Genomic DNA, 12,443 nt, shown 5'->3' with positions numbered 1-12,443 from the left:
AGAGTTCATGAACCAACGAACTTTCAAGTTGTCATCTCTTCATTGTGACAAAATAATACATACACATACACACATTCTGCCCATGACCCAAATCACTTCCTAAAACAAGGGCCATTTTAAATATCCAAAGTAGACAGGCAGCCCTCAGATCGACCATCAGGCCTGTAAGTCAAACTGGCATGGCTCCTTGAGGTCCCACCTTGCCCTGGGAACCCTGTGCTGGAATCTCTGGCCCGACCGACCCCATCCAACCAACAGACAGAAGATGTGCTCCCCACAGTAACCCCGACCTTGGTCTGGGCCAGCTGCACGGAAGGAGAGCCAGCAGCAGCAAGGGGGTTAGAGCAGGAAGCTCACGTGGGGCCGTGATGACCGCAGCTGCCGGTTACGGACAGCTCTTCCGCTCACTGCCTTCCCCCACAGCTCTGCCTTCCCCCAAGCACCGTGCTTACTCCACCTTTACAGATAAGGCGTAGAAAGATGGCAGAGACAGGTTAGGGTCACATGACTAACCAGCAACAGCTAAACTAGCCCTTTTTGCTTTGTCTGTGTCTAAAGTGATGGAGCCATTACCGCCACCAACAGACCCTGCCTAGAGGTGCCCAGCCACAGCAGCCCACTGCCTGTCGGGTACTGACCGCAGTGCGGGCCGCAGGATGCCATTGCCGATGATGAAGTGCAGCTTCTCCAGGTTCGAGGTGGGCCGGTCCTCCAGCATGCTGTTGCCCTGCACTGTGGATTCCCCATCGTGCAGCCTCTTGGTCACCTAGGCCGCGGAGACAGGCTTGGGTAGAACAGGGAGGCTGGGGTGCCGCCCCTGCCAGGTACCCCACAGGGAGCAGCCAGATGTACAGACGGGGTGCTGCCCCTGCCAGGTACCCCACAGGGAGCAGCCAGATGTACAGACGGGGTGCTGCCCCTGCCAGGTACCCCACAGGGAGCAGCCAGATGTACAGACGGGGTGCTGCCCCTGCCGGGTACCCCACAGGAAGCAAGTGCATGCGAGGATGGCCACTGAGCCTGTCCTTACTGCATCCCTAAAGACTAAGAACTAGGCCACGTGCTGGGAGCAGCAGGCTGATGCCATCTGCTTCAAGGATAAATTCTCCTCTGTGACCTCCTTGGCCCCTTGAACCTCAGTTCCCACCCTAGGGAAACCTTTTCAGCCAGGATATGTCCCATCCCTGACTCTGATCGGAACCACCACCTCACAGCCATGGCACCAAAGTACACCCTGGTTTACAACCACCTGGTAACCAAGGCCCCTGGCCCCGACAGCCAGCCTCAGATCTGGTTCTCAGGAGATGTATGTTTCTTCCGGCCTCACACAGCCTCAGAAGCAGCCCCACATTGCACTCGGATGCAGTGAGAGAACCTCCATCATAGACAGAGGGCCATGCAAGGTCCTCACATCTCCTGAGCCCATGTCTGTCTGTCCCAGCTCCCCCAGGCTAGTCAGCCCCTGGTACAAGGCCTTGGTAGCCTCAGAAGGTGAGGGATGGACTGATGGATGGTAGTACCAAAACTGAGAAGACTATCACAGAAATCTGCCCCCAGACTGAGAAGTCCTGGGATGAAATGCATGGTGCCTGTGTTAGCAAGAAGTCGCCTTCTGGTCATGTGTGTGCTTGGCTCCTCCTCATTCTTCCTCCTGCCCAGGAAGCCCCCACCCCTTTTCCATTCATTCCTGTCCAATGATTGCTCCAACGCTGTGCTGTGCAGAAGAGAAAGGCACCGTCCACTCCTCCTCCTGATCCCGCTCCCAGAGCCCCCCGTCTGACTACCCAAAGAAGCCCTGAAGGGCCACCAGGCCCTGAGGTCTGTTCTTACCTCTTCTGTGAGTTTGGACTTCTTCTTCAGAGTCAAGTGCACCAATTTGTGTCTCACACTGCTTTTCTTCTGCCCCTCAGGGAGCTGGGCCTGTGTGACAGAAAGCAAGGATGTGACCTCTGGACAGTGGGGCTATGGGGTGTGTGTGTGTGTGTGTGTTTGTGACAGAAAGCAAGGATGTGACCTCTGGACAGTGGGGCTATGGGGTGTGTGTGTGTGTGTGTGTGTGTGTGTGTGTGTGTGTGTGTGTCTGTGTGTTTCCACACAGATGCTCACCAGGTGCAAGCCACTCTCTACCCTCACCCCCACTGAGATGATGAGCACTTTACAGTTGGCAAACTATTACACATTATTCCTACAAGTAGATGGAGGAGGGCCAGGGACTGGAGCAGGGATGAGGTAGAGACACTTTCTGCCGATTCCCCGAGGCTGGCAACGCAGACATCATCCCCACTAGCCGAAGACAGTTGCCAGCTGGGGGCACCTTGGCCTCACCTCGCCCTCGCCCTGCAGGGCCTGCAGCTCCCTCTTGTATGTCTTCTTGCCTAAGGTCTCATAGATCTTAGTCATCACAGGGATCTTCTCGCTGCCATCACTCATGGCTGTGTGGTATTTGGGCTCTGGGAGGTCCCCCATGAACCGGAGGATGGTGATCCAGACAGCCAGTGCCGCCTGAGGATGGAGCACACATGTAAGACAGCCAGGGAGGACAGAGGCCCTGGCTCAAGCCATAGAAAGGGCCTAGGCTTGGCAAGGAAGCTGGAGACACAGATAGCCACCTGCAGTGTAGACTGACCCCAGGCTGGGTGCTGGGCCAAAGGCTATCAGACTTTGGCCACCACCAAGGGTAGCCTCTATCCACCCCAGCCCAGCCCTGTGAGCAGTGACCCGGCCGCAGGCAGCCTCACCAGCTGGTCACCCTCATCATCATGGTAGAGCAGTGGCTGCTTGAGGGGCCTCCGGGTATAGGAGTGCGTGGTTGTGCCCTGGAAGTAGGTGGCAGCAAATTTGGCGAATTTGTACTCAGAAAGGTCCTCCTCATCCTCATCAGGCAGGGGCAGGGCTGCATCCAGGTCCTCTTCCACCATCTCCCTCCGCCCCCGCTCCAGGTCCTGGGGGTTGGATCCCATCTATTAGGCTGGGCCCTCTAGCCAGCAGGGCCGGAGCAGAGGCAGCTAGACTGCTGTCTCCGCTCCCTCTCTGCAGACCAGCATTTGATGCCTCAGGAAATCCTGCCCCAAAGCCCTAGTACCTCAAAGCCACTAGGTGCCTGGCCCTCCTGGCCTGGCAGGCCACTTGAAGTCCCCAGGAAGCCAAACATCTTGTCCACCATATCTGAGTGGTTGATGGGCTCATGGCGGGCCTTCTCCATCTGTTCCAGCAGCTCCTTCTTCCTCCGAGCCTCCTCCTTCTCCTTCAGCTCCCGCTCTGCATCCTCACGGGCTAGCTGGGCCAGACGCTCCTGAAGGTGGGGTGATGCGGAAGAAGTAAGCCAGCACCCAGCAGCATGGCCTCAGAGAACAGCTGTCCTCAGGGAGACCAAGAGACCAGCAGGAGCAGCCCCGACTCCACCAGGATCCTGACACAGGGGACGATGAGTATGTTCACAGCCCCCATCTGTCCAGCATCCCTGGACCAGAAGAACACCTCCTCTAGCACTCCCCTTTCCATGCCCACCCCTGCCTCCATGCCCTCCCCTGTCTCCATGTCCACCCCTTTCTCCATGCCCTCCCCTGTCTCCATGCCCTCCCCTGTCTCCATGCCCACCCCCGTCTCCATGCCCACCCCTTTCCATGCCCTCCCCTGCCTCCATGCCCTCCCCTGTCTCCATGCCCACCCCCGTCTCCATGCCCACCCCTTTCCATGCCCACCCCTGCCTCCATGCCCTCCCCTGCCTCCATGCCCTCCCCTGTCTCCATGCCCACCCCTGCCTCCATACTCTCCCATCTCCATGCCCTCCCCTGTCTCCATGCCCTCCCCTGTCTCCATGCCCTCCCCTGCCTCCATGCCCACCCCTGCCTCCACATCCTCCCCTGTCTCCAGGCCACAGAAACCAAGAACTCCTGGGCCATGGGGCTGGGAACTGTATGAGAGTTGACCAGAAGATTACTGTGAGCCATGCTTAAAAAGCAAAACAATAATGATAATGATGTATAAAACTAATATTAATGATGTTTTAATGATTTGGGCCATACTTGCCAAATACCAACTTAGCGTGTAATCAATATAAAAAATAACACGAGTACCTTACACCCTCCCCTCTTCAGCCACGTCTTCATAACATTGTGTGCACCTCCCAATTTTAGCCGTGGCTTTTAGACCAGCCACACTTCAGTGTTCGGTGGCACGTGTGGCTGGGAGCCTTGTGTCGGGCTACACGACCCTGGTCACTCCCCCGTCAGGCTTTTGCCCTGGGTGTCATCCCTAACCAGGAAGGTGCTGTGGGCACAGCCCTCTGACTCCAGCCACAGGGCAAACCCCACGTGAGCGTTGAGCTGCTGTGTGCTGAGGGGGCTAGAAGTGTCTCCTAGGCGGGAGGAGGGTAGCAGGGACAGGTGACAGGAGAAGTGTGGAGTCGGAGTGCAGAGCCGCTACCCAGGACAGCTCGGGGGTCCAGGCTCACCTGATGCTTCCGCTCTGCCTCCTCCTTGGCTTTCTTGGCGCTCATCTCCTTCCGGAGCTTCTCCTCCTCCGCCAGCCGCATCTTTTCCGCCTCAAGGCGCCGCCGGTACTGAGGAAAGAGGCAGCCACGCAGACACAGAAACGTGTAACCTTTGTCACAGCCCAGCCTCACCCCACCCCCATCGCCCCTAAGCTCTGAAACGGAGGGCGAATTTCCAAAAAAAGAGACAAGGCAGCTGAGTTGGTCTCCAGATCACACATGGGTGGGGCTCTGTGGATCCCGGAGCCGGACCAGATATGCCTCGTCTCCTTAAAATTCACCAGGGACCTGGGCCTCAGTCTCTGGTCCATCTTGAGATCAGGCAAAGTCAAAAGCCTCTCTTCTGGCTTTGACTTCCTCAGCCAGCACCAGGACAGGGGTGGGGAGATACCTGCGTGGGGCAGCACACACCTACAAGCCACCCACTCTTGGGGCTCAGGAAACCCCTCACCTCGGCCCGGAGGCGCCTGTGTAGCCGGCGGGCGATCATGCCTCGGGCATAGGCCTGCACGGTGATCACTGCCCAGAGGCGGTGGCGGAAGGCCTTGCGCACCAGGTAGGCTCGGCAGCGGGCCTGGAACTTTATTATGCGCTGTCTGGCCAAGCGGTACTGCTGGTGCAGCTTCCGGGAGCGGTGCAGGGCCTGCAGCCGCAGGAAGCCAAGACGCATCTGCAAAGAACAGCAAGCCATGCTCAGACCTGAGCTCCAGCCCAGATGGATGAAGCCAGCAGCAACATCCAGTGCACAAGCCTCCATCAGACTGGCTCCACCAAGGTACCTGTGTCATTCAAACAGGACCCCACAGTGAGGCCTGCCTCCTTCCAGGAACTCCAGTCTTAATTAACCAGTGTCCTTTTTAGCCCACCTCCCTAAATCAAGTCCAGGCTGCAGCCAGATGTCCCAGAGCTGCTTGTGACCAGGCCTCTCCTGGATCTTCCAAAGGTCTCAGTCTCATCATGCTTTAACCCACCAAAATATTCCAAGAGAAAAGCTCAAAAGATAAAATAAAATAATAAAAAGCCACGGGGAGAGCCGCTAGAGCTAGGCCAGGGCTCTGACTGAAGGGAAAGTAGGGGTGGCTGGGGCATCCCTGGATTCAGGTCAAGTCCTGTTACCAAGGTAACACAGCCCTTCCACGGCAGGGCCAGTAGGATCTGGGGAAGGGGGGCTTACCAGCTCATAGTTTCTTCTACAGTAGTGACCCCGCCAGTGCCTCTGGATCAGTGTGGCGGCACTCTTCAGTTTCAGGAAGTTGGACCTGAAGGGGAGGCAGTGATGGGTGACCCCAGAGCAAACAGCTGGTGGCCAGAGTCAGCCAGGGCCCAGGTGTGCCTGGACAGCACACTGAGCCCCTGTCCTGTGATCGCCAAGCTATGTGATCTTGGTTGAGGCACAGAACCTCTCTGTACCACAGCGCTACCAAACTGGAAGAGATGAGGCATCATGCCTATCCTTCCTGCCTGGTAGGCTTAGCACATGAGGCCTTTAAAGCAGAAATTATAAAGATGCTTGTTGAATGAGTGGATATGTGGCCAAATCAATGAGAACGTGAAAGAGAGAGAGCTTTTAATTGTCCGACTCCTTCGCTTTGTAGGTGAGGATGCTGAGACCTGGGAGGCTGCAGCCAGAGCCCCATCACCGCCTGCCTCTGAAGAGCCCGGTGCTGTTCTCCTGCACACAGTAGGCTGCTTCCCAGACACCAGTCACCTCTGGCTTGATGGGGACAGAGGCCACACAGCAGCAGCGTTTGCGGGGAATAAGGAAACACAGGAGAGAAGGGCGGACATGTCGTGGCACAAGCCAGCACTCCAGGGCCAGCATGCTCATGTGGGTGGAGACACGAGGCGGAGAGCCAGCTGGCGGGTGGATGGTGTCGAGAACCGGAGGAAAGGAAGGTGAAGGGGAAGAGGCTGCTAGAGAAGGAGGAAGGGAGGGAGGGAGGGAGGGAAGGAGGGAGGAAGGGAGGGAGGGAGGGACCAGATGAACTGCAGAGGAGGCAGACTGTGGGTTTCTGTCACACCTGAACCGCACTCTAGAATTGGTCTTGCCTATGCGCGGACCATCACAGGTATATGCATGCCCTTAATGTAGAATATGAGCTACACCCTGTAACTTATAAAACATCGATGAACGCTCCTCCTGCCTCCACATGTGCAGGAGGGACCAGCTACCGTGTGGTCTGGTTTATGTGCCATGGCAGAGCTTTGTAAACCTTGTACAAACCTGTGTTTCTGGATGATCTTGTGATCACATGTGCATGCCATGCATGTATGTGATGGCTTCTGTGTGTGCACCATGGGTTTACACGTTTGTTCTTGTGTCCATGTGGGAGCAGAGGCGAGCCAAGCACATTCACAGTGGGGGTGCTAAGGGAGCAGAAGCTGTTGACACAGACCTGTCTTTGAAGCCCCGGATGACCTTCTGGAGGAGGATGACTCTGTCTGTGATGGCCTTGTCCCTCTCCACCTCCAGCAACATGTCGTGGTGGTCCTGAAAGGCAGAGCTCCTGAGCAATGTCTCCCAAGACTACCTGCTCAGTCCAGGTAGGACCTGCCTTCTTTCTGCCATAACTCAGGCTTAGGGCTCTATGTGAACCTAACCCTGCTGGAACCTGTGCAGTGACTTCCTACAGCCACCAGAGATTATGGCTATTCCTCAAAGGCCAGGGGGGAGGGGACCAGAGGAGCCAGAGGCACCTCATTTCACTAGACTGGGGGAAGAGACTCAACAATATCACATCCTGGCTTCTTCTGTTACCATTTCAGCCCTGCACTCTGTAATCTTTTCTCTCCAGGATTTTGGTGGCACGCTCCTTACCAGGACTCTCCTGGTGTCTATCATTTTCCTCTGACCCTCTCCTTCACACGAGTCAGACAACCTTCCTATGACCTTCCAAACATACGCCACAGCATATGCCTCACCCTGGTACTCAAGACCACTCCAGGCCCCACTGACATCTCCAGCCCTTCTCCTCATTCCCAAACCCAGTCCTCCTGCCTGTCGGATGAAAGTTGAAATGTCACTGGTTCATCAATACATATATAGATGGAATGGTCCATGGGTAGGCATAGTGCTAGGTGGTGTGGCGGAGCTACAGAAAGACCAGGCTGTTGTATCCTTCATTGGAAGCCTGGCCTTTGAGTCTCACAAGGGGAAGATAAACATCCATCTAATAATCACAGACACAGGGTGAGACTCAGCCATGGCCTTCTCAGTGAACGGATGAATGGACAGATGGGTGGATGGATGAATGAATGGCTGGGGTGGGACATGCAGGCTCTTGAAGTATTCCTAAAGAGTACAGATGGTTGACCATGGGGGCAATGGGGTCCCTCTGATTCTTCTGGTGCTAGATGACATCATGACTCTGTCTGTTCTCTCTGCCAACACATGCCTGGCACTTGACCATCCCAGGTCAGTAGTCTGTTCCCTGCATCCCTCAGTCTGACTTCAGTCACTCACTTCTCTCTGTGAATTGGGCACGAGACTTCCTATCCCACACTACTAGCAGGCAGACAGTAGGAGGGAGGCCTGACACACAGAACTCACTCTCCAGCCAGCAGTCAGGAACCAGAGGGGACACAAACATGTTTCCCAATGCAGAAACAGGACATGGGGGATGCAGAGGCTGACTCAAAGCCCTCACCGAGGGGAGTTAGCTAGACCTCTCCAACAAGACCCCACTAAAGGCTGCTTCCTCCTCTCTCTTCTCCCAGCTGCCCTGCGTTCAGCCCTGCCCCCACAGAGGAGGGGCCCTGCTGTCACCAGAACAGAGGAAATAGAAATAAGGAAGCCCACACTGTCCCTGTGCAGAGGCTCTCCAGGGCCGTGACTGCTCAGGCCCAGGTCTTGCTCTCTCTCTCACCATTGCCTAGGAGGCTGTGGGAGCCAGGAACCCTAGCTGTACCTGGCTGCTGAGACAGAGCCCTAGATGACAGTGCACAGCTGACCCTCCTGAACCCTGCCTGCAGAAAACCACAAGAAGGGACCTGAAGTCCACTCTAGACCATCCCAGGCCCAGCCTGTCACAGACAGAAGAGTAGGCAGAAATACTCAGAGACTTGTCCTCAGCCCCCAGGCTAAGAACCACAGGCCGGGGTTTGAGTCCCTGCCATGGGTCTGACAAGGCAACCCACCTCTGGTCATCTGACTCTAACCTAGGGCCCACACCTGGCCCCATTAATTATCTCTAATGCTCACACATCCATCAAGATGCCCTGCAACCCCCTCAGAAACATCCCATGTGTGGGGAGGGCTCTGGACATGGCAGAGCCGTGGCAGCCAGGACAGACTGCGCTCACCTTCAGAAAGATCTTGGTTTTGCCGATCTGCCAGTCATCATGTGTGCCCAGCACAGCCTCGGCCATGCGCTGGCATGTCCCTCGGAGGTCACCCTGGGTGGAAGACAAAGATACTGACAGTATAGCCAACAGAAAGGCCCCCAAGTGTCCTTCTCAAGATTGGGGGTCATGTCTGTCCCTGTCTGGCTATGCGATTGACCCAGCCTGACCCTGCCTTCTGCGGACATCTGTTTTCTCCTCAACTAGAGGACAACCTGACAGCTGAGGTCTTCGAATATGTCCTTCCATCTGCCCCGTCTCCGCAGCAGTACCGATGTGACTGGGGTCCTCTCCCCTGTGGGGGTACCCGACCTTGTACCTGCTTGTATGCCGGCTTCACTCCAGGCAGCAGCACCCGGTAGCGCTCCACAAACTCCACAAAGCTGTAGCGGATGGGGTAGCCCGCACGCCGGATGCGGATCGTCTCCATCATGCCTGAATAGCGCAGCTGCCGTACACACAGGTGTCGGTCGAAGAGCTGCCGGGCCGGAACCAAGGGCATCAGGGCAAGGCCAGGACTGGGATGCTAGCCCTGCCCTGCGGCTGATCAGCACAGATGGAGAGACACAGGGCTTCTGGGATCATGGGGAGCAAAGCCGGGCAGGAGCCCAGGACTGTCAGTCAAACCCAGGGGGCAGCATAAGTGAGGGCCTGCTGGAGGGACGACCGTGTGCTCAGGGATCAGATCACAGAAAAGACGTAGGTTTGCGTCCCTTGTGAGACATGAGGTTCCACGGATGCTGAGGGAAGGGTCTTCCAAGACTGGAGGAGAGTGAGCATGTGGGGAGGGATAGAAGCTTGAAAGTGCAAGACCTGCTGTGGGAACGTGGAAGGGGCTGAAGAGCCTAGGCCAGGGCACAGTGCAGGCTGCCATGAGGGTACGCCATATAACTGCCCTCCATGTGGCTTCCACTACAGATCCACGGTTATTTAAACCACGCTCCAGGGGCTGGCCTTAGGAAGTGCCTTTAGGAAGAGGCATGTTTTTTCAAACTGACACATGGTAGTCGATGGCTCCAGGGCAGGACTACAGCTGGGGTTCAGATGGAAAGAAAATTGAGAAAGCGGATCCAGGGGCCTTCTGAGACCAGGCTAGGAGTCTGGGCCTCGTCCCATAAGTGGCAGGAGCCAGGGAGGGTTTGCAGCGGTGGCATATGGGGCAAGATTTGCTTTAAGAATAATGCCAAGGTGGGCAGTGGTGGCGCACGCCTTTTATCCCGACAGGAGACAGAGGCAGGTGGATCCCTGTGAGAGCCTATATCCCAGTTGCTGATGTATATAGCAGGTTCTAGGCCAGGGAGGGTTACATAGAGAGATCATATCTCAAAAGAACACCAATGGTGTCATTATCAGTGTGGTGAAAGGGTGGTGGCAGACAGTGGGAAGCTGGAGACAGAGGCAGGTAAGGAGGCTACTGAAAAGGGGGAGGCCACAGACATCAAAAGGCCTGGCTAGGAAAAGGTCCCGGGGAGCCAGCGCCCAGCCCTGTCATCCTGCCCGCCCTGCTCCAGAGGGGGACCCGAGGTCTGAAGGGGACAGGACTCACCCACTCTGGGAAATGATTTCCTGGCGGGGACAGTGTGTGCGGAAGGCCAGCTTCCGCAGCCCATTTCCTCTCCCTCTGGGCCACTTTCCCCAGCCTTCCCTCCCTCCCTAAGTCCCACACCCAGCTTCCCCTGGCCCTCTCTCCTTTTCTGCATAAACAATACCTCTCTGGGCCTGCACTGGCTAGGGAGCCTGTGGAATGAAGCCCCTCAATATCTTTGAGACCCCATGTGACAATTCTAATTCTTTCCTGACTGCCGCTTCCTTATGGACAGCTTGCTGAAGGGGGCTGTACCCCGCCTATGGAAGGACTAACAAGTGCTGTCACTAAGAGTCAAAAAGAAGGGCCTCCAGGCAAAGGAGTCCAGAGGGACTTCTCGAAGGGGGTGAACGCTGAACTAAAAGCGGGAGAACTTTCCAAGGAGGGGCCGCAGCAGTGAGCCACACTGCTATTTACTAAGCACTTAATAGGCACCCGGCAATCTTCAGACATGATCTCAGGGAAGAGGTGGCTGTGATGGCTCCTGTTTTCTTTCGCAAAGAAACTGAGGCACAGGGCAGTGCATGGCGTATGTGCAACCACTCAGCTGGGAAGTAGCAAAGGCGGGGTTACATGGCTATGGAGTGGAGGAGCCCCTGGAACCCCAGCACCTTGAGACCTTCTTTTACAAGCCACCTGGTCCCGAGAGAGGACAAGACCTTGCACTGCCCACCCACTGCGACCGTCTCGCCCCCACCTCCCGCTGCTTCCCCTCCAAGGCTCACCATGGGCTTCTTGAACTCATTGGGTTTGATGCAGCGGACGAAAAAGGGCTGGCAGGCGCCCAGTGTGCGCATCAGCAGCTCCAGCGACCGCTTGAACTGGCTGCTGAGTGTAGGCGAGCGCTTCCTGGTCTCAGCACCCTGTGGCAGGGGACAGACAGACAGTGATGGGAGGGGCCACGCCTTCCCCCTCCCACCCTCCAGCAGCTGTCCAAAAGGGAGGGAAGCACCAGGGAAGGTCACCAAGGCCAGAGCCTGAGTAGATGGGTAGTTGGTGATTTCCTGTGACACCCCTGGTCCGGGATGGAGCGTGGACCTCAGACACCCACTCCAGAGATCTCGCTCCCTAAGACCTCCAATAGTGTCCCTCTGGGCCCCCCACCATCAGCTGGGAGACTCTGGGCCAGGAGCAGCCCATCTCTGAGTCTATGCCCTCCCTGTATAAATGAGGAGTTTAGACTTGATATCCTCAGGATGCTGGGGTCGTCTTAAATACAGGATTTAAGCAAACCTAAATTCAAACCCCATATATGGCCCAGGCCGACCACTAAAGGATGCTGAGTCTCCATTGGTTCCTAAGTGAATATTCCATCTACCCCTCCGGCAGGATGAGGAGGAGAGTTCAAGCGCAATAAGCAGCCCCCTGGGGTGGTCACTACACCCTCTGGGAGCCTTGGAGGAGCCAGCACAGCTCATGACCGCCCCTGCTCTGCTTGTAGGATTAGCGGCAGGCTGGAGGCAGTGTGGGTGACCTGGATAATCTTCCTGCAAAGATAGGGTGTTGTTCTCCTGGCTGCTGTATGAGCCATGGTGTGTATGTGTGTGTGTGGGTGTGCGTGTGTGCATGTGTTCGTGTGTGTTGTGTGTGTGTGTGTGACTGCAATCCCTGCCTACACGGTGCCTCTCAGGACATTTAAAATAGTAGGGAGCAGGGGGACTAGGGATGACCTGAGGTCAAGCAAACAGGAAGTAAACCTTCTGGAACATGGCAGAACTCAGAGAGAACACAGTACCACCAGATACTGTTTTCCGGGCCATCTTTGTGTGAGAACTCATTAGCAAACTTGATTTCATTGTAAGATTTTGTATTTTTAGAGTTATAATTCAATCACATCCTTTAGCATCAAAACTCTGGGGTACCTGACAGCCTCTTCTGACTCTGAAGACTCCTGCCTACATGTGGTGCATTTACGTACGCTAAGGCACACATATATACATATACAACAACTACTTTAAAATCTGGGGTGCAGAGCACATGTGTGAGGTGTTGTGTGTGTGTGTGGGGGGGGTCAAGGTGCTTAAC

At 55.9% G+C, this 12,443-nt stretch overlaps 1 protein-coding gene across 1 annotated transcript in view; it reads right to left on the bottom strand.

Moving 5' to 3' along the window:
• Myo7a (myosin VIIA) overlaps window positions 1-12,443 on the bottom strand; it is a 71,798-nt gene that overhangs the window by 24,649 nt on the left and 34,706 nt on the right. Inside the window, exons 16-27 of the mRNA XM_052712902.1 lie at window positions 11,144-11,281; window positions 9,153-9,311; window positions 8,795-8,887; window positions 6,889-6,983; window positions 5,667-5,751; window positions 4,944-5,162; window positions 4,454-4,561; window positions 3,083-3,292; window positions 2,739-2,942; window positions 2,326-2,502; window positions 1,831-1,920; window positions 639-766 (exon numbers count right to left, since the gene is read on the bottom strand). Of these exons, the coding sequence (XP_052568862.1) occupies window positions 639-766; window positions 1,831-1,920; window positions 2,326-2,502; window positions 2,739-2,942; window positions 3,083-3,292; window positions 4,454-4,561; window positions 4,944-5,162; window positions 5,667-5,751; window positions 6,889-6,983; window positions 8,795-8,887; window positions 9,153-9,311; window positions 11,144-11,281 (1,706 nt within the window). The remainder of the gene's footprint in view (window positions 1-638; window positions 767-1,830; window positions 1,921-2,325; window positions 2,503-2,738; window positions 2,943-3,082; window positions 3,293-4,453; window positions 4,562-4,943; window positions 5,163-5,666; window positions 5,752-6,888; window positions 6,984-8,794; window positions 8,888-9,152; window positions 9,312-11,143; window positions 11,282-12,443) is intronic.

Source organism: Peromyscus californicus, unplaced genomic scaffold, assembly GCF_007827085.1.
Source record: "Peromyscus californicus insignis strain IS unplaced genomic scaffold, ASM782708v3 Scaffold_4__1_contigs__length_199733344, whole genome shotgun sequence".
Classification (NCBI taxonomy): Eukaryota; Metazoa; Chordata; class Mammalia; order Rodentia; family Cricetidae; genus Peromyscus; species Peromyscus californicus.
This window is presented reverse-complemented; position numbering and strand designations above follow the sequence as displayed.